Raw genomic sequence first — 21691 nt, 5'->3', positions numbered from 1 at the left:
GCAATTGTGGTGGAGGAGAAAATATATAAAGTAGTAGTACTACTGTGTTCGGGCCTTGGGGGCGCGCCGAGCGCCGAGCGCCGAGCGGAGGTCGCGGAGCCCGCTCGGGTGGTGGGGCCGCCGGTCGGAGACGAGACGATGAAAGTACGCGGAAAGATTTTTTGGAATTTTTATCGTAGCGGGGCGGCGCGCGTCACGTCACGGCCGTCACCCCCGTCCCCTGGACCGCCGCCGACCCAGTACCCACCGGCGGCTCCTGGCTGTCACGGGTGGAGTGCGCCAGTGGTGGGCAGCGGACACCGGGAGGGGACGCCTGACTTTCTACCTGGGCCTTGTTTAGTTCTCATACAATTTTGCAAAATTTTTCAGATTCTTCCTCACATCAAATCTTTAGACACATACATGAAGTATTAAATATTGACAAAAATAAAAACTAATTGCACAGTTTGGTCGAAATTGACGAGATGAATCTTTTGAACCTAATTAGTCCATGATTGGACAATATTTGTTAAATACAAACGAAACAGCTACGGTGTCAATTTTGCAAAATATTTTAGAACTAAACAAGGCCCTGGGCGGCGACCGGCGGACGAAGGCCCGAAACGAGCAGCCGACCAGCGGTGCGCATCCGCGCCGCGCGCGTTCACGGGCGGGAGCCGGCAGGGGCAGAGGCCTGCGAGGCTGCGAGTGCGTGCCCAGCTGCCGGTTTTTTTGCTGTGAAAAGCTGTAAAAACGGAACGGCAGGTGATGACTAGTGAGCGAATCGGTGGATCGTGTGAGCAGATGGGCGTGCATTGTATTCTAGCACAACGTACGTTACGTGTATGCCGCTGTAGCTGGACCAAGCTGGGAGTGTACGTATCCGGTTCCGGTTGCTGTAGTCCTCAAAAACGGCTCCCGCTGCGCATCTCCTCCTCTGGAGCCGCACGGCGGACGTCGGTCAACAAAGGACACACAGTTGGAGACGTAACGTAACGTATGGGAGGCCACATGGACCTGTTGCTGCTGAGAAGATAACGCTACCGGATTCTCCCTCGTTTGTTTGTTTGTTTGTTTTTTTCTTTCCCTGGAACAATATTGTGATTCAGTGATTTGTCGATTTGAGGATAAAATAAAAAAAGAAAATGGCTGGAACGGATTGGCTGCAGAGGAATGGCATGCACAGGAGATGGCCCACACATCGGTATGGCACGTCATTCTGCAGCCACCCAATGCAGATCCCGTTCCCATACACCCACCACCCAAGGACTTCGGAAAGGAACCGAGCAAAGACACGGTGTACGTGTACGCAAGCTCACTTGTCCTATCCTCACTCCTCGAGCCGGCCGGGAGAGTCTGAGGACGTGGCCGAAGGCGATGGAAGGCGACGGGGGCCGAGGGACGTCGCGTGGACGGCAGGCAGGGTGGAGCAGGAGCGGGATTGCCAGAGCCGGGAGGAGCGGAAGCAGAGGCGGGGAAGCAATCGTGGGAGCTGGGATGGACAGGGAGACATGCGCGGGGGGCAGTGCACCAGCGCCGCGCGGAGGTCAGAAAGTTGAGGAACCCGCCCGGTCTGGAGCCGGGAGGACCGGTGCACAGCGCACGAACACGATGCGCGTTGCCTTGGGGGCGTGGGCGCCGCACGTCAGGTCAGCTCATTCGCCGCCGCCCGCCAGCCCCGGCCGTCAGGGGCTGCGACTGCGACTGCGACAGCGGCGGCGGCATGCATCGTGCTGCCTGCAGCTGCAGCGCAGCGGGCAATATCATGCGCGCACCCTGCAGCGACAGCGTGCTCGGCGGCTTCTTCCTCGCCGTCTAAAGTTCCGATGAATTCTGAACGGCTCTCTGGAGGCGGGGTTTTTCTTTTTTTACCTTAAGGTTAGATGCTCTCATTCTGATATTTATTGGATTCGTTTTAAGAAACGTGCAAACACATATCTCAAAATAGTTTCGCAGTAAGATATGTGTTTGAATTCTTTTCAAAAACGAATACAATGGGTGGAAGAATAAGGTTATATGTCCTTATGGGCAAAATAAACTTTAGCACTGCTATTTATGATGATGCATCGATCCAGAAAATCAGAAACCAAACACGCTACAGGTGATTATTTAGACATATGTATGAAGTACTAAATATAAAGTATTTACGAAACTAAAAATACAGATAGAGAGTAGTTTACGAGAAAAATCTTTTAAACCTAATTAATCTATAATTGAACACTAATTATCAAATAAAACAAAATATTATAGTACTTATTAAACTTTAAAAATCTCCACCAAAACACCCCCTAAAGCCGGTGGCGTGCAAATTGCTCGTGGATATGACCAGGCTACGGAGCATGAACCATTGACTATGTTGCGCCTAACTATTAACCAAATCATAAATTATTATATTTTTTATAGATACATAGTCTTTACTATTTATCTTGACATAATTCATATCTAAATACACAACAAAAACTATGTTCTATAAGAATCGGATACAATGGATGGAGTATATATATAAAGAGAATGGATTACATGAGTTCTAGTTGTGCCCTATAAGTACTAAATACAACCCAAAGTCCTAACCATATTGTACCTCCAAATAAGTTTATTATAAGAATAGATGAAATATCTATCTAATAATATTAATTATGCACTATAAATACTAATATTTTCTAGTATATATATTTAGTCAAAGTTAAAATATTTAACTCTGTGAGAAACGAGAACAACATTTATTTTGAAATGAAGGGAGTAGTTGATAGGACCTGCTCAAGGCCCTAAAAGTCTAATGTAACTAGCTAGTATTATTTAAAAATATACATTAGTTAGGGTCTTACTATCGTTGTTTGGAATAGAGTTAGCAAACGTGTTCGTATGTTAGAAAAGAATATAAACCTTGTTGCATGGTCATCTAAATGACTCGTAGCTCTGAGATTTATAAAATGTTCACGTTATCTTTTCCAATATACTCCCTCCGTCCCAAATTATAAGTCATTCCAAGAATCTTGGAGAGTCAAAGTTTTTCAAGTTTGACCAAATTTATATAGCAAAATAATAACATTTTTGGTACCAACTAAGTATCATTACATTCTTTGTTAGTTATATTTTCATAGTGTACCTATTTTATGATATAAATCTTTATATTTCTCTCTATATTTTTGGTCAAACTTGAAAATACTTTGACTCTCCAAGATTCTTGAAATGACTTATAATTTGGAACGGATGGAGTACATGGGAATTGGACTTCGTACCGTTGCTAGACACACTAACACGTGTGTTTTTAACTTTGTATGAGCACGAGACAGAGAGAAACACAGTGGCTTTGTGTGAAGTAAAAAGAATGGATAAAAAATCATTTTTCTTTTTAATATTGCTATCACATATAGATAAAGATGATTAGAAGAATCTATTTACTCTTTGATGTTGTTTATGGAACTATAGATATTATTAATTATATATAGCACCAATTAATGACTATCTATTTCAAACAGATATTTTTTTGTGATGTATAATGATTAATGAATTTTGTTTGATATTTGTGTGTATACATATTCTTGTATATTTAATTAAAGTTAGAAGTTTGACTTAGAATGGAACTTAAACTGAACAAGCAATAATCTATAGTTTGAAACAAAAGAAGCAAGAAGTCAACACGCTTCTAGGAATCACACTATCCTAATTTTGCCACCTACTTTTGCATTTTTCATTAAAGTAATATTACTTGAAAACATTATACAGTGATGATGATAAGGCCACTCTTAAAAATAGACTTGATGTTCTTTTAGGAGCAAACCATGTGTGAGGAGAGCTTATAAATTGAGATTGATACAATCCTTCCAGTGGACTTTATTATCAACTATTCACCTCTCTGATGTTTTAGAGGCAACATAATTAAGATATAGAATATCTTTGTTAGAAAGTGGTTAGGTAATTTCATTTGAGGTGGCGTTTATCCCTCACGTACTGGAGTTCCCATGGCTTTAGATCGTGCATTGTTTCTAAGGTTTGAGGCCTAGCGTTATAACGATGGCTTTAGATGGTGCAGTGTTTCTAAGGTTTGAGGCATATGGTTATAGATGATTGGAGGATGATGCTCCGATGATTGCCATTGGTGTCACTGAGTTTTGACGTATCAGATCTAGCAATCATCGAGGTCGTAGACTGGAGATGAAGAATGTCATTGTGGGGCTATGGATTTAATCTAATTGATTTTTCTTATATTATATAGAGACTTACTCCCTCCATATAGGATTTAGAAGTTGTTTTGGACAAAGTTTGAATCAAACATTGGAAATATAAATAATCAATATCCTTTAAATTGTTGAGTTTGTAAATGTTAAAAATTACATGAATAAATTTGTCTTGAAAAATATTTTCATAAAAATATACATATATAATTTTTTAAAATATTTTTTATCAAAATAAGATGTCAAAATTATGTTTTGGAGACCGTGTCACTGTCATAAACGACTTCTAAATCATATATATGAAGGAAGTAGATGTAAACAAATCATTCTCTTTGGTTTAAATATAATCACTTTCCCTTCATCGAAAAAACTAGTCTTGTCTGAGTGAAACATTTTTCCTCTCTTCGATATTTCTTTGTTCTTTATTGAAGGTGTTGACATGGCATCATGTTTGATGAAAAATGAAATCTGCATTAGGATTTGCCTAGAATAATCTAATGAGCAGGCCGTGATAACATATAGTAGTCCGTAATACGCTGGGATAATGGGAAGAGCCAAATAATGCTCTTTGTTTTTCATGAAAAACAAATGAATAAAATAAAGGAGCACACAAGTGGCTGACACCTGGGACCCAGTGCCAGAGACGTGGCTTTTTCATCTTTGGAGTCTCTACTACTAATCTCCGGTCTCCTCGTCTCGTTTCGACGTTTCCTCTTCGTCCCACCGGTGACGTCAGTACCGTCACCCATCCTCACCGGCTGCCGGCACCCGCCCGCCGCTGATCGCCGCCGCCGTGCCACGACCCCTCGTGGGTTTAGATCAGGCCCAAATCGCGAGCCGCGCTCGCACGCCTAGCGCGATGGCGCACCCGATGTACGGCTCCGGGCCGCTCCGATCCAGGTAAATCCCACCGTTCCACCTCCGCCTCGTCTGGCCCCGTCGATTTGTCTCCTTGAAATTGTATCGGTGCCCGTGATGGATTTGGGTTACTTGCTTGTGGGGTCACAGGAACGCGGCAAACTCGGACGAAATCCAGCTGCGGATCGACCCGGTGCACGGGGACCTCGACGAGGAGATCGATGGGCTGCACTCCAGGGTCCGCATGCTCAAAGGGGTAAGGTTTGGTTCCCCTTTTGCCTTGATCCTTCGTGGCGTTTCATATTCGTTGCGTGATTCGTGATAGCTTTGCTTGATTCTAGGGTCCTTGGTTATCCGTGACTATTGAACTACAAAACATATTGGTTGGGTATGCACGTTGTAGTTTTTTTATGGGATGATGTAATATATATTTCATAGTTGCTTGTTTCTGATTTCACATGTAACCCGATTCGCGATTTAGTGCCTGGTGGTGTTGCAGCTTGCTAGTTCGGCTATATTGAATCGCTCGATTCTGCTTTAAATGTTATCCGATTTGTGATCTAGCACTTTGTGGTGGTGCACAGTTCAGCTAAACTGGTTACATGAATTGTGAGTGGATGGAACTTGAATTAGAATCTCAGGTGAGAATAAGAGACGGTCATGTTGGTTTCATGTGAGGTGCTAGCAAGCCTTCTAAAACCAGTTCCTTATCCTGCTACATCTAGGCTGTCTGCAACACAAGGATATGAAGGTAATTTCACAGGGGATAGTTCAATTCTTATGTGAATAAGAAAAAAGATTGCGTATTACAAGAGTAAATTTTGTGCACAATTTCCATAACTGATGTCATCTGGTGTATTTGCAGAGGCAATATATTATTTAGTATGTGTCAAGGTTGTTTGATCTACTTTTTCGTTAACAGTCAATCAACATACATATGGGCATATGGCTCAGTTGGTGCCACATCATTGTTAGTTTTCATCAGTACATCAGAAATGCTGGGTCCTCTAGGTTTACCCATTGCTTCTGACCTTGTTTAATCTACTACAATGAAGTTTCAATGATTTCATACTGGCCTTGCTGTTGCTAGTTCTCTGACAGGTTGGATTTGTTGAAGACCAGTTATTTGCATTCTTGTGGAACCAATCTTATTGACATTTCAAATGTATTGCTTATAGGATTTATATTAAATGTCTGAACAAGTAACAAAAATGCCTTAAGATAATGGTTGTTCATTCTTGCTACAGTTACATACAAGTACAAGCTGATTTTTATACTATTTTAATTAGCTACTAGTCAAAGAATTTGTTCTTTTTGGAAGGTAAGTAACGTAAGTTTGACTTTTGGTGTTTGATCAACTGTTTCTCCAGGTGGCCCAGGAGATAAATTCTGAAGCCAAGTTCCAGAATGATTTTCTTCATGAACTGGTATTTTGTCTTCTTTTTCTTATTGACAGTGTTACTCAAGTATGGTATTATTTTTTGGTAGCCCTTGGTTATGTCATGGCTATCATAGATAGGTAGCTGGTGTGCATATAACCCTTTTTCCCCTCTCAGATGTATTTGCTCCATATTCAATCTGTGTTATGTGATACTTGCCAGAACTTTTTTTCACGCTTTTTGTATTCAAAATAAACTTGTGTCTACATGTCAAGTATTTGTTTCAGCCTTTTCTGGATTTAGGGCCTGTTTGGATCCATTAGCACTAAAAATTAGCAGCTAAAATTAGTAATAGTAGATCCAAACAGACCTGCTAATTAGCTGGAGGGCTGCTAACTATTAGTTCCATTAGCAGGTTTGGAGTTGCTAATAGGTACTAATAGTTCATATGCACCTTTAACTTACTATCCAACCACCTAATAGCAGGTGGATCCAAACAGGCTCCCTGCTAAAAATTAGCAGCTATTAGCTAGCTAATTTTTAGTGCTAATGGATCCAAACAGGCTGTTAATATGCTGTACAGTTCAGGTATTTTGTATGAAAAGTCCCTGTAGACAAACACTAGCAAACTGTTAATTTGTGGATTTATGTGTCGCATCCTACATTCGTAAAGCCTTTGTCATCCTTGAGTAATACAAGAGCAATATTATTAACTTCAGAAACAGTCAATCTTTGCTATGATCTTTGACAATATATATCGGAGTATGCTCTGACTTTGGTTATTGCTTGTGCATGTACAGCAAATGACCCTTGCAAAAGCTCAGGCTGGAGTGAAGAACAACATGCGGAGGTTGAACAAGAGCATCATCCAGCAGGGCTCAAACCATGTTCTCCATGTTGTCCTCTTTGCACTGTTTTGCTTCTTCGTTGTCTACCTCTTGTCAAAGTTCTCTAGAAGATAGTTCCCGTCTTCGATGGGAAAATCTAGGATACCATGACTTGTATGTAGTCTAAAGAAGAAAAATGCTATTGTACTTCTGGCTGGCCTTGTATCCTCAGTCTTTTTGTCGAAATTCGAAACAAACCAGAAAAGGAAACACAAAGATTAGTCTAACCTCATCCACTGATCCGTATGATTGGAACTGTTGGGATTTCAGTTTGTACTACAGAGACGTTCTCCCTTGGGTGTTTCGTTGCGTGTATGCAACGAGTTGAGCGTGGATCAGAAGTGGCATATAGTAGGATAAAAAAAAGACTAATGTTAATCACATCATTTAGCACAATGCATAACTTGTATGTGTATCCATCCTGAGAGACGAAGCTGCTAGGGTAAGCAGCATGGATGTGAGATATGCTCGCGCTCTTAACTTGGCCTTGTTTAAATTGGGAGATGAATCTTTTGACCCTAATCAGTCTATAATTAGATAATATTTGCCACAAACAAACGAAAATGCTACAGTACCCGAAATCCATAATTTTTGCCAACTAAACAAGGCCCGAAATGTACAGTTTCTACTTTCTGCATACACATGTACAGTTGCACAACTCAGTATGGCCTGATTGCTGAAAAATTGGCTGGTGCTAAAATGTATGTGAATCACAGGGATACAGCGAGGCTCAATTAAAGGAGTGCTTGGAGGAATACGCTTCCCTGAATGTTTGGCAGATGCACCTTTGACATCCACTTCATCGATGCCTGATGCAGAAGCCAATACCGACCACCTAACGAACATTTCATCATGAGCGAAGGAATGGAACAATGATGAAACGAGTTGCTTGCACCCACCTATAATATATGCCACTTTTTACGGAGGTGCATCTGCCAAACGAACATTTCATCATGAGCGTGAATTTTTCATCATTGATCCACCGTTTTTTTCATCAAAAGTAGCTTCGTGATTCGTGACCGGAGGGATGAACACTGTCGACTGAAGCCTAACAAGATTTAGTAGTTCCAGTATGTATCAATGATGAAACGAGTTGCTTGCAAATATCTTCTGAATATCAGAAATAACACACATGATGGTACACGAAACCACCCCAGCTAGTTACAATGGAATATAATCCTACAAAAAACAGGAATGGATTCATATGCAAGCTATTCATTTTACTCAGGGGGTGTTCAGTTCTCCTTTCATAAAAAAAAAGGTTTTGATCTATCATTTTGCATAATGAAACTAAACATCATCCAAAATTTTTAGTAAAATGGTTGTCATTCTCTATTTTGAAAAAAACTCCAAAATAGCCTCAAGAGGCTATAATGAAGACAATAAATTCTGTATTCTGCATAACTCTGAAAATTTTAGTATTTTATATTAAATTAGTCTCTTTTTTATCCTATAATATATGCCACTTTTGATCCACGCTCAACTCGTTGCATACGCTCAACGAAACACCCAAGGTAGAGCGTCTATGAAATACAAACTGCAATTCCATCAGTTCCAATCATACCGATCAGCGGATGGGATTAAAATAAAGACTTGTCTGGTTTCTCTTGCTAAATTTTAGTCAGAACTTTAATCATTTTAGCTAAATTTTTAAACACAATGATTAAAAAGGAACTAAAATAGTTTAGTGTGATCCAAGAATAGTAAAACTAGTTTGAGCTGGACAAGGCCCTAAATCTCGTGCTCTACAACTAGAACAGGGGGCACGTGACTATCTCGTGCTCTTCTCTCCTCTTCCCTCCTCTCTTTCTTCAGTTATCACCAGCGGAGAGAAATCAAACCCTAGCCCCCGTCGTTGCCCCTTCGGATCTCCGGCGAACGCCACCGCGGATAGAGTGATTCCACCCCGCGAGATTGAAGCCCCTTGGTCTGGGAATTACAAGGTGGGTGCTTGCGGTTGGTGATTTGGAAGTGGAAGAGGTGGGAGGCTATGGGGTCGTCCTCGAAGGTGGTGCGGCCGGAGGAGGTGCTGGAGTCGCTGAAGAACGACGGCAGCATCGATGCTCTCCGCATGAAGATCATCGCCCAGCTCAAGGCCAACGTACGTGCAGGCTTCCCTTCCGCTCCCGATTCCCCTCCTATTCCTTTCGATGAGGCCTTTTATTTTGGTTCCTCCTGTTACTATTATGTTAAGTTTTTTGTTGTATGATAAAAGGAAAACATTATACAGTTCCTCTAAAACTATATACAGTTAAGAAATCACTTCCAGCTTAAGTTGGTAGGCCTGCTTAGGAGATATGCTCATAGTATGCAACCCTGGGACGGTCTGAATTAACTGAACTTCTATCCAGGTTGTGCGCTTTCTGTAATCGATGGAATCAGGAAGCTCTGTGACTAAATTGTTAAAATTAAGTTAAGAGTTCAGTAGGTTATTTAAATGATGCTGCAGTTCAGAGGCGATTGTGCATATCCCAAAAGGACCTTTAAACAGGGAATTGGTTTGCATGAGAGTTAGGGTATTTAGTTGTTCTTTGCTGTCACTTGGCACTCGTTTCATCGTCAGTTTCAATCTGTACTTCTCTTGTATCAACATGATGGTTCGGAATTGTTTTGCACGAGAATTTGGGTATTTAGTTGTCCTTTGGTGTCACATGCCGTTTCCTCATTGGTTCTGTTATACTTTTCCCCATATCAACGTGATGTATCAGGAATTTGTTTGCACAAGAATTTAAGTGTTCACTTTTTCTTTGGTGTCAGTTGGCACATGTTGTTTCCTCAGTGCAGTGGTCTCATTCTTTTTCCTGTCCTTTCAGCATTATGTTTTGGAAAACTGTTCTTTTTTTCTTTCCTTATTTATTAGCATAAGGTTCTATATGTGCATATGGCAGGATATTCTTGTTGATGTAGAATAAAATCATTTCTGCATTGTCTTAGCTACATGAACCATTCTTCATGCTCTTGGCATCACTCTATCTCGATGAACTTTGTTAATTTGATTTCAGGAAGATATGAAGAAAAACACTATGATGATGGTGGAGCAAAGCAAGGTACTGAATACTCCTGGAGCTGAGAAAAAGACCAAGAGAGAGTTATTTGATGCACTTCGACAAGAACTGGAGTAAGCTCCTGTCTTTCTGTTTGAATCTATGCTCAGTAACAGTACATTGCATGGTTTGTATTTGGCCTTAACCACAAATTGCTTATCTGGATGTTACAAAATGTTTATAGCATTTTTTACTAACAAGTAAGAACACGTGTGGCCTTGACCTCATACATAAACCTCCAGGTCTAGGATAAGTCATCTTCCTACGTATCGTTGCTCGTTGTTCAAAAAGTAGTTAAGTGATATAGTTCCCGTGATTTTATTTGTTCTTCCATTGTTCTGGTGTATTGTTTATATTCTGGAAAATCCAAATTTACATCTCCTGCATTTTGCAGTTTTTGACTCCATTCCCAGCTTCTTGCCTCAACCAGTACGAAGATTTCATCAAAACTATGATGTAGTGCTAATTGTTTTATGCAATGCAGGACTCCAGTCCTTGAGAAAGCCTCCAAGGCAGTTTGGGAGCTGATTCTAGACAATGGTGGATTAGGGAAAGAGATAACCGAAACAGTTGAGAAAGTCTTCTGTCGGCTCAGTGGAATTGACATGATGCCACCTCCGCCTTCAGTATCTGGGGCTCATCAAGAGAAAGATGACATGGCTGTTGATGAAGTTGTGAAGAGCAAGGAGGTGGATGCTTTTGAACCATCCTCATCAAGGAAGAGACCCTTCAGTGACGTTAACCGAAAAGGAGCAGGTGCTTTACCAAATGGCAGTGCTACAGACCAGCATGATGAGTCTGAGGATAGTGACCAGAAGATATGATGCTGCTCTGTGCTGTAATTTTTAGTTCAGGCTGAAGTAGCTTTGGTGCTTGAATGGTAGCAAGTCGAATTCTGATCCCTGCATATTCTAGGGTTGTATGGTATAGTGGCAAGTTACACTTCTTGTTCATACAAGTTCTGTGAGGAACTCTGAACGGCTATAGGATATTTCAGTTTTCAAGAAAGCAGCTGATGTTGAGTTTCTTCTGAATATATGTATAGGATAAATTGGTTGACTAATTCCTCTTGACAGTTGTTGTATGTTTAAGTTGCAATCATTCAAGAGTTATGCTAGATGCTTCTTCGTTTTGCAATATTTATTCACTTTCTCGAGGGGGATTTCACTAGCGATTTTCCAGTGGTACCTTGGTCTGAGTTGGATGGTAATCTTTTATTTTTTTTATTGTTTAGTTTTGACTTTTGATGGATGAAATGGGGATCCATCGCAACATTATTCATCAAAAGCACTTGTTTACTGTAAACATGGAAGAAAGACCTTACATGGTTCGTCTAATATATGATGACTTCAAACTAAAATCACCAGCAACCAGTGAGTTTTATCCCCACTTCCCTCGTTTTTGCAAAAATGATCCCCATTGTCCTTGGTAACCAAAAGCATAAAACCTTACCAGCAAATTTGATAGACCTTACTAGATTGTGGTGTGCTAGTTGCCTTTTGATGCCCAAACTATGGCATAAGTGCACTGATACAACTATTTTGGTTTCACTAGTGAAGTTTTTGTTTTTGTTTTTGTTTTTTTATGTGGGGGCTTCGGTTCCATGAGAAGCTTCACCAATAGAGCTGAAGCTGTTTTGAAAAACATTTGATAAAACAGCCTCTCAGGAGGCTCCTCCAGAGGGAGCTAGGAGAAGTATTTTTTAGCTTTACCAATGTTCCTGATAGCAGAGAGGAAATCATTCTACTAGTACAGTTGTGATAGGCTTCTCTGCCCAGCATTATATATCATTGACATCATGAAATGGTCTGTTGTTCACTACAACGGAGTACAAGCGAAGAAATCTAACTGGCCACCATTTCTTACAATTTATGATTTGGTTGAACAGAGAGGATATTTAAGGCCGGGCAGGATGGCCAAACACGTCGCCTCGTTTTGAATAAATGGCTGTGGATTAATTTGCAAGGCAGCCCACTACTAAAAGTGAGGAGTATCCATGTATACGGGCTTATCATTGACACCTTGAGTTCAAATTGGCAGGATATGATGGAATTATAGTTGAAAGAGACTACAGGAGAAACTGTCTAATCTTTTAGGAGCACCTTATTATTGCTTCAGGGTTCATCTTTCTTAATGGACATTGCTTCGGAGTTCACATTTGCTGTCTATATTAACCTTGGTCGCCTGATGAAATTGAAACTCTTACACTTCTGAGCTATCTAGTATAACAAATCGAGATAGCTCCAAAGTTTTATTTGTTTTACAGCCCAGAATGCTCATTGGGCTTTCTTCAGTGCGGGCAGTGTAGCACTGGTTTTGACTTGCACGCCTCTGATACATATTTGTGGCCTTGAATTTGCTATTGTCTGGTGCAAGATGACTTGTTGCATTTCATTTTCAGAAAGGAGCATGTCCAAATGGAATTTTTCTACAAATTCATCTAAATATGATAAAGTTATCTTAATATTTTTTAAAGAAGGGCACAAATTCTGGCAAAAGCTCCTCACCTTGGTTCCCAAAACTTGACATCTTTCTTTACTTTTATTTCCTGGGACGAATATCTTTATACTAGATCTTTAAACTCAGTAATCACACAAAAAGTTCTCTTCCTATTAGGGCACTCACAATGCAAGACTCTATCATAGAGTCCAAGACACTTAATTACATATTATTTATGATATTTTGCTGATGTGGCAGCATATTTATTGAAGAAAGAGGTAGAAAAAAATAAGACTCCAAGTCTTATTTAAACTCCAAGTCCACATTGTTCGAGGTAATAAATAACTTTAGACTCTATGATAGAGTCTGCATTGTGAGTGCCCTTATTTTTCCTAGGGGCTCATGTTGATTGAATTAAATCTAGGGTAATCCTTAGGTGAACTAACTACTCACCTGAAGTTGGGGTAATGCCCCATTAACCATGAGACACAACTTTCTTGCGGATTGAACAAGCATAACCAAAGTTCTCACATTGAATACACTAACTAATGTTGCATAGGCTCACACCACAAATACATTAATGTCCTCCTTGCTTAACTGTACAAAAGAGGCACTTAGCTAGCCACAAGAGTTCCGTAGTCCGGGAGTACTGTGTTTTCCTTGATCAAACAAGTTTTTTTCGATAGGAATACAGAGATATTGTATACAATCTAGAATGACATTTTTATCACTGACAAATGGTCCTACATGTCATCTAACAATCTGTTAATGAGCAAAATCTTCTAGTGCAATCCACCGACCACATGGCCTACCACCACATGGTACACCAGCTTACCACTCTTTCTGCTGTGTAGTGTAGCATTGTCCAGGGCTCGGCCTCTATAAAAGGCTCACACCGGGCACGCATTCCTTCACCACGAGCTCACGCACACATCCATCAGCAATGGCGACCACCATCACCAGGCTCTTGCACCACCTAGCACTCTTCCTCCTCCTTGTCCAGTTCGCCGACGCAGTCCTCACCCCAAAGACCAAGAACCACGCTGCGCTGAAGCCTCAGTCAACAACGAGCACCACCTACATCGTCCATGCCAACGACCTCGCCAAGCCGCCCCACTTCCGCTCCCTGGAGGACTGGTACCGTTCCATGGTGTCCACCCACGCGTCTTCCACTCGGGCGGCGAGCTCCAGCGGCATCCTGTACACCTACGACACCGTCATGCACGGCTTCGCCGTCCAGCTCACTGGCGACGAGGCCCGGCTCATGTCCAGCGCGCCCGGCGTCATCGGCGTGTACGAGAACAGGGTGCTCTACCCTCAGACCACGAGGTCGCCGGGGTTCATGGGCCTCGAACCCGGCAATGGCGCCTGGAAGCAGACCGACTTCGGTGACGGCGTCATCATCGGCATCATCGACGGCGGCATATGGCCCGAGAGCGCGAGCTTCCACGACGGCGGGCTTGGCCCCGTCCGGCCGAGCTGGAAGGGCAAGTGCGTCGACGCCCACGACTTCAACGCCAACTTGTGCAACAACAAGCTGGTTGGAGCCAAGGCCTTCGTCAATGCTGCGGACGCCATGGCGGGGAGGAGGAAGAGCCGTGGCATCGTCCCCTCCCCGAGGGACGAGGACGGACACGGCACGCACGTGGCCTCGACGGCCGCCGGCGCTGAGGTCGGCAACGCCAGCCTCCACACGTTCTCCAGGGGAACCGCGTGGGGAATGGCGCCCAAGGCGAGGATCGCAATGTACAAGGCATGCGGCGAGGTAGGCTGCCTGTTTGCGGACATCGTAGCGGCGGTGGACGCTGCGGTGAAGGATGGCGTGGACATCATTTCCATGTCCCTCGGCGGCATCCCACCAGACCCTCCCTTCCACGATGACGTTGTCGCAATCGCCTTGTTTGGTGCGGAGCTCAAAGGCGTCTTCGTCGTCCTCGCTGGCGGCAATGATGGCCCGCAGGCATCTACGGTGACCAACTCGGCGCCGTGGATGACCACCGTAGGCGCCGCCACCGTGGACCGGCTGTTCCCGGCGAGCCTCACCCTCGGGAACGGGGTCGTGCTCGCCGGGCAGTCCCTTTATACCATGCATGCCAAGGGCACGCCCATGATCCAGTTACTGTCCGCCGACTGCCGCCGCCCCGATGAGTTGAAGAGCTGGACGCCCGACAAGGTCATGGGAAAAATCATGGTGTGCACGAAAGGAGCAAGCGACGGGCACGGCTTCCTCTTGCAGAATGCTGGTGGAGCAGGGATAGTTGGTGTGGATGCTGACGAGTGGTCTCGAGATGGTTCCGCAACCTATTCCTTCACTCTTCCGGGTCTCACGCTCAGCTACACCGCTGGCGAGAAGCTCAGGGCGTACATGGCCTCGGTGCCCTATCCGGTGGCGTCCTTCAGCTTCGGCTGTGAGACGATCGTCCGCAAGAACCGGGCGCCGGTGGTGGCGGGGTTCTCATCGCGGGGCCCCAACCCTGTCGTCCCCGAGCTCCTCAAGCCCGATGTCGTCGCGCCGGGAGTGAACATTCTCGCCGCCTGGTCGGGCGACGCATCTGTGTCGGGATATTCCGACGTCGACGACGGCAGGAGAGCCGACTACAACATCATCTCCGGGACGTCCATGGCGTGCCCACACGTCGCCGGCGTCGCGGCACTGATCATGAACAAGCACCCAAACTGGACGCCGGCCATGGTACGGTCGGCGCTGATGACGACGGCCGGGACGGTCGACAACAGAGGCGGAGACATCCTCGACAACGGGGTCACCGTGGGCCGCACCGGCAACGGCAACGCAAGGATCGCGACGCCGCTGGTGGCCGGGGCCGGGCACGTCCAGCCGGACCTCGCGCTGGACCCGGGGCTCGTCTACGACGCCAGAGAGCGCGACTACGTCGACTTCCTGTGCGCCCTGAACTACACGGCGGAACAGATGCGGCGGTTCGTTCCGGACTTCGTCAATTGCACGGGAACGCTCGCCGGCGGCCCCGCCGGCCTCAACTACCCGTCGTTCGTCGTGGCCTTCGACAGCCGCACCGACGTCCGCACACTGATGCGGACGCTGACCAAGGTGTCCGAGGAGGCGGAGACGTACAATGTCACTGTCCTGGCGCCGGAGCACGTGAAGGTGACCGTCTCGCCGACGACCTTGGAGTTCAAGGAGCACATGGAAGCGAGGAGCTACACGGTGGAGTTCAGAAATGAAGCCGGTGGGAATCGGGAGGCAGGGGAGTGGGACTTCGGGCAGATCAGCTGGGCGAGCGGGAAGCATCAAGTCAGGAGCCCGGTGGCGTTCCAGTGGAAGAACTGACGACTTTCAGTAGGATTATTATTATTGTAGAAGATTGCACAAGAATAACTGAATAAGCTATATGTTGAACTATATCTTACTTTAACTGCCATATATATGTTGATGAGTGATGAGTTGATTGTTTATGGGGTAATCAGTAATTCCACATGCTGGTTTGCGACCTGCTGTCACTGTGAGACCTATATAGATGTTAAAACTCGATGCTGTTAAAAAAATTATCTATTAACTTTTGGGATTGCAGCCATCAGAGACAGCTTGCGGAACTGTTAAAAACCCAAAATTCCTTCAACATATGGCACAAAGCAGCATCGGGCCATCCTTACCTTGGGTGTTTCGTTGACTGTATGCAAGTATGCAACGAGTAGAGCGTGGATCAAAAGTTGCATATAGTAGGATAAAAAAGACTAATGTTGGTCAAATCATTCAGAACAGTGCATATATAGCTTGTATGTGAATCCATTCCAGATTTTTTTACAGGATCATATTCCATTGTAACTACCTGGAGTGGTTTCCTGTACTATCACGTATGTTATTTCTGATAATCAGAACATATTTGTAAGCAACTGGTTTCATCATTGATACATATACCAGGTATGGTGACAGGGGTAGGGAAGTTATTTCTGATAATGAGATAATCAGAACATACCTTGGCGTAGACCATGCTTGCAGGTTATCCATGGTCCTGGGTTTCCATTGACTAGAACAGCTGACTTGGAAGAAGATAGAATCATATGCATCCAGCTGATTCAACGTTCCTGGAAACCGCGTGCTCTGAGCACCCTGAAAAGTCCTTCCCAGTTTACTGTATCGAAGGCCTTTGCAAAATCCAGTTTAAGTACCAAAGCCGGCAACTTCCTTTTTGTGCCATATCTGGACTAGCTCAGTTGCATGGATGAAAGTCTCTGCAATCAAGTGCGCTTTGATGAAACCGGTTTGGTTTAGATCAATCAAAACCAGGATTTCACGCTGCAACCTCCCTGTTAACACTTTTGCAAGGATTTTTAGACTTTAGTTTTGCAATCATATAGGCCTAAAAGAATTAACTGCCACTGCTCCGGGCTTCTTTGGAAGAAGTACCCTGTAGGATCTGTTTAGGCGCTCAAGCTGAACTGATTCTTGGTGAAAAGCATTCATGAAGTTCATGATTTGTTGCTTTACCGTAGCCTGTAGGCCAAGCAGCCCTGTAGAAACCTGGGCCAAAACCGTTAGGCCCAGGAGCACTGTTTCTATTCATGGCCATGAGTGCTTGCCAGCGCCGGCCTTAGGATTTCGAGGGCCCTCTGGCGAGCTCGTAGACGGCCTCTCTAGTCTATAATATATAGACTAATTTTATTTGTAAAGGAAAACCAATATAATAATATATTTAAAATTAAATATGTCTGATAATTATCAATAGCGAGAAACAATGTAGATTAAAAAGCAATATATTTGTACTTTTAGAACTAATATGATTACCTTGAGAAAAAACAGAATTCCGTCATATTCATTGTTTCTTATACAAATATACTTCTTCAGGCATTTCTTGATGCAAAATCATCGAAAACGGTATTAAGATCAATAGTGTCCAAGATATCCCTCTCGATGGTGCACATAGCCAAACCATTTAACCTTTCTTGTGACATAGTCTCTTCTTGATTCTCAAGTGCATCTATAAGGTTCTCATCACGCTCAGGCACAACGCTACTTAAAACTGAAAAAAACTTATCTAAAGCACCTTGTTGTGACTGCCGGAACTGTTCTTCTTGTTTCTTCCGTTTTCTTTTCGCAGCCCCCGACTCATGTTTTTAGGTAACATTCTCAAATTCTAACACTTGACCTAAATTAAAATAAAAATATGACTACATGAGTACATGTGCAAAGTAATAGACAAAAATTGAACAAGGAAAAAAACCTAGGGCATATAAAATTTGACATGAATATTCAATAAAGATCTGATTGGTGATTGCCTGGTTGGCTGATTTGCTTGAAGTCCCTTGAGGCCTCAATGACTGCAGGTCTGCGGCCAGAGCAATGGCTGCGTGGTGCGTGCCTACGTCTGCGCGCAGCGCCGTCGATTGGGAATTTGGCGAGACACCGCGAGTCCGTGTCTCCGACTCTCTGCCATAGGCGTTGCGGCCACTCATTATCTGTAGTACAGAGAATAGAGATAGGGCCCATGGCCGGCGCACCTGCCGGCCCCCCCCCCCCCCCCCCCCCCCCCCCCCCCCCCCAATAGGGCCGGCTCTGGTGCTTGCTTGGTCTCTACTTCACCGAATGGCGCTTGTTAGCTTGGAGCTGGGCTTGCCTGCCGTCATATAGCACATTGATACTGTTTTGTGGATGATGCAGCTGGAGCAGTTTGCCAAGCTGCAAGTCAAGGCGGAGTACATCAGGGCCAAATTACCAACACATAATTTGGGGTAGTAAATTGAACCAAATATCAGTTTGAAGGTTATTTGTACGCAGGATAAACTCGGAGGGAATAATTTGGACTTTTTAGTTGTACTATATTTACTTTATAGTTTTGAATGAAAATATAGTTTGAATTGCAACTTTGGATCTTCTTTCATTCAAGACGAGAATTAATCACTTAGTTAACACAAAAAGCTATTTTCTTGATAATGGTATGTGTTGGTAATAATGAAATAGATATGGTGGTACTTTTGTGTTTACTTTTGGGCAATGGCATATATGAGTAATTTATGAGTATGCAGAGGGGTATTTTTAATTAATCTACAGGCCTTGAGAATTAATATGGAAAATTATGTTGTTGGCTAAATGCTAAGATAATAGATGTTAGCTCTCAGTTAATGACATCAAATTTATTAATTATATTCTTTTGTCAGTATCACTGCTTTTAAGCAAATTGATCATATAAATCAAATTCTACCAAATTCTACTAATAGATATTAGTATTTTATATAGCGGGAGCTAATTTATTAATCATCAAATCAATCCTTTCTATTAATAGATATTAGTATTTTATATAGCAGGAGCTAAATCTAAGATAATAGATGTTAGATCTCAGCTAATGACATTAAATTTATTAATTATATTCCTTTTGCGGTATCACTTCTTCGAAGAAAATCGATTGCAAAGCTCATATAAATCAATTTCTACTAATTTACAAGGTATTTTATATATCAGGAGCTGACTTGTTTAGCAGCCAATCAATCCTTTCCATTTACAAGGTATTTCTACTAATTAGCATGTGCAGCTCTCCATTGATTTCTAGCCTGGTGGTGTCAATGCGCCCAGGCCAAGCGCTATATTTAAATGCCCCCAAATTCTCCTCAGACATATCTCTACATCATCTCATCACAAACTTGCAAATCCACCACAAAATCATGGCAAGCTCAACCATGAGAACCGGTCTCCTATTTGTTGTTGTTGTTGCAGCTATTCACGCTTTCGCAACGTCCACCATGGCAGAGACAACTCCCATAAACGTCAATGATCCAGTATACCAAAAGATTGCCAGGTGGGCGGTGACGGAGCACGTCATGCTGGCCAACGACGGGCTCAAGTTCAACAAATTGGTGAGTGGTGAGGTCTATGTTTCACTAGGCTATTTGTATCACCTCATCATCGACGCATCGGACCGCGATGGCAAGGATGCCAGGTACACGGCGGTGGTGCGCCAGAGTACCCTGGGAGGGGAACTCTCTCTTTGGTCCTTTAAGCCAGCTAATTAAGGCCTAAGCGAGTGATAATTGGCATGATGTGATTGTCTGAAATGATATGTCAAGGTTCCTTTTTTATGCATGTATATTGGAGTCAACTTTGAATCTTCGATGGCCACACTACAATTGTATCGACAAGCAATTCTCTTCTAGGAGAGTACTTAATTGGAAACCACAGGATCATAAAGTTACTGATGACGCAAATCTGATCACATATTACGAGTGCTAGAACACATGCATCACAAATCGAACTTAGTGCCAGTGTAGGATTTGAACCTTGGTACGCCTAACAAAAATATCTTGCATTCAATGGCTCCGCTAGAGTTATTCTCTAGCTCATGATTAGTCCTCAACTAACTCTAACTAAAGAGGTGTTTGTGTGTAAGGGTTAGATTGACAATAAATGTATTTTTTCATTCATTTGGCTCCTTCCTAGCTAGATTTGGTGTGGCCGACTGTTGTGTAGCCTCCTCCCGCTCACAAATAACATTGCTCCATACAGTACCTTGCATGTCGTTTTGCCATTGCTAGCGGCGGACCATTTTGCTATTGCTCCATATGGTACTTTGCGGGTTGTTTTGCCATTGTTGGGAGGCGGCGACACGGTTGGGAGGCGGCGACGCGGCTTGGAGGTGGTGGTGCGGTTGAGAGGCGGCGTCGAGGCGAGCTGGGAGGCGGCAGTGCTGGTAACCGGGAGAGGTCGTGGCTGGGAGGCATCGCGAGTAGAGATCCCGTGTGACACAGCCGATCACTTACCCTGTAGGCCCCACCTCAAATAGCCCCAAATAGCCTAAATAAGCACCTCTTGGAGGGATAGTTTTTTACGTGGGTTAGATGCAAATAACTCCATTATAACCCTCATGTTTGGATACTTTAGTCCTAAATAGCTAAATCTAAGTCTAATCCATAGATCCCAATACATAATTTTGAACTAAGCGGAGTCGTCGCGCCGGGGGTGGACATTCTTGCGGCCTGGTCGGGCGACGCACCTGTAGCGTATAGAGCTTCCTACGACGGGAGGAGAGCTGACTACAACATCATCTCCGGGACGTCCATGGCGTGCCCGCACGTCGCTGGCATCGCAGCACTGATCAAGAAGAAGCACCCAAGCTGGACGCCGGCCATGGTACGGTCGGGACGGTCGACAACAGAGGCGGAGACATCCTCGACAACGGGGTCACCGTGGGCCGCACCGGCAACGGCAACGCAAGGGTCGCGACGCCGCTGGTGGCCGGGGCCGGGCATGTCCAGCCGGACCTCGCGCTGGACCCGGGCCTCGTCTACGACGCCGGCGAGCGGGACTACGTCGACTTCCTCTGCGCCCTGAGCTACACTTCGGAATAGATGCGGCGGTTCGTTCCGGACTTCGTCAATTGCACGGGAACGCTCGCCGGCGGCCCCGCCGGCCTCAACTACCCGTCGTTCGTCGTGGCCTTCGACAGCCGCACCGACGTCCGCACACTGACGCGGACGCTGACCAAAGTGTCTGAGGAGGCGGAGACGTACAATGTCACTGTCGTGGCGCCGGAGCACGTGAAGGTGACCGTCACGCCGACGACCTTGGAGTTCAAGGAGCACATGGAGGCGAGGAGCTACTCGGTGGAGTTCAGAAATGAAGCCGGAGTGAACCAGGAGTCTGGTGGGTGGGAGTGGGACTTCGGGCAGATCAGCTGGGCGAATGAGAAGCATCAAGTCAGGAGCCCGGTGGCGTTCCAGTGGAAGAACTGACGACTTCCAGTAATATGTAATAAGCTGTATGTTGAGCTACCATGCTTAAACTGTGATATGTTGATGTTGATGAGTTCATTGGGCAGGGTGTCAGTAATTCCGCATGCTGGGTTGTGACCTGCGAGCGAGACCTATCGATGCTGGGTGTCAGTAATTCCGCATACTGGTTTCGGTATAATTGCACAAATAATAAGCTATATGTTGAACTATCATGCTTTAACTGCCATATGTTG

General features: G+C 44.3%; 2 protein-coding genes and 1 pseudogene across 2 annotated transcripts; all 3 read left to right on the top strand.

The window, feature by feature from the left end:
- On the top strand, positions 4800 to 7527 carry LOC8058352 (bet1-like protein At4g14600). Its single transcript, XM_002463036.2, has 4 exons — positions 4800 to 5054; positions 5163 to 5268; positions 6383 to 6439; positions 7192 to 7527. Exons 1-4 carry the CDS (start codon positions 5014 to 5016, stop codon positions 7351 to 7353), a joined length of 366 nt encoding a protein of 121 aa, XP_002463081.1. The 5' UTR covers positions 4800 to 5013; the 3' UTR covers positions 7354 to 7527.
- Positions 9038 to 11413, top strand: LOC8058351. Its single transcript, XM_002463035.2, has 3 exons — positions 9038 to 9379; positions 10281 to 10396; positions 10807 to 11413. The coding sequence occupies exons 1-3, from the start codon at positions 9269 to 9271 to the stop codon at positions 11144 to 11146; spliced, it is 567 nt and encodes a 188-aa protein (XP_002463080.1). The 5' UTR covers positions 9038 to 9268; the 3' UTR covers positions 11147 to 11413.
- LOC8058350 lies at positions 13681 to 21458 on the top strand (annotated as a pseudogene).

This window comes from Sorghum bicolor, chromosome 2 (genome assembly GCF_000003195.3).
Source record: "Sorghum bicolor cultivar BTx623 chromosome 2, Sorghum_bicolor_NCBIv3, whole genome shotgun sequence".
Classification (NCBI taxonomy): domain Eukaryota; kingdom Viridiplantae; phylum Streptophyta; class Magnoliopsida; order Poales; family Poaceae; genus Sorghum; species Sorghum bicolor.
The sequence above is the reverse complement of the archived record's forward strand: the minus strand, read 5'-3'. Positions and strand labels throughout refer to the sequence as shown.

Excerpts from the sequence above, each read along its gene's own strand:
- LOC8058352 (XM_002463036.2), top strand. The coding sequence starts at position 5,014 with ATGGCGCACCCGATGTACGGCTCCGGGCCGCTCCGATCCAG. Across the intron at positions 5,055-5,162 it reads TCCGGGCCGCTCCGATCCAG|GAACGCGGCAAACTCGGACG; the intron begins GTAAATCCCACC and ends GTGGGGTCACAG. Across the intron at positions 6,440-7,191 it reads ATGATTTTCTTCATGAACTG|CAAATGACCCTTGCAAAAGC; the intron begins GTATTTTGTCTT and ends GTGCATGTACAG.
- LOC8058351 (XM_002463035.2), top strand. The coding sequence starts at position 9,269 with ATGGGGTCGTCCTCGAAGGTGGTGCGGCCGGAGGAGGTGCTGGAGTCG. Across the intron at positions 9,380-10,280 it reads TCGCCCAGCTCAAGGCCAAC|GAAGATATGAAGAAAAACAC; the intron begins GTACGTGCAGGC and ends ATTTGATTTCAG. Across the intron at positions 10,397-10,806 it reads GCACTTCGACAAGAACTGGA|GACTCCAGTCCTTGAGAAAG; the intron begins GTAAGCTCCTGT and ends TATGCAATGCAG.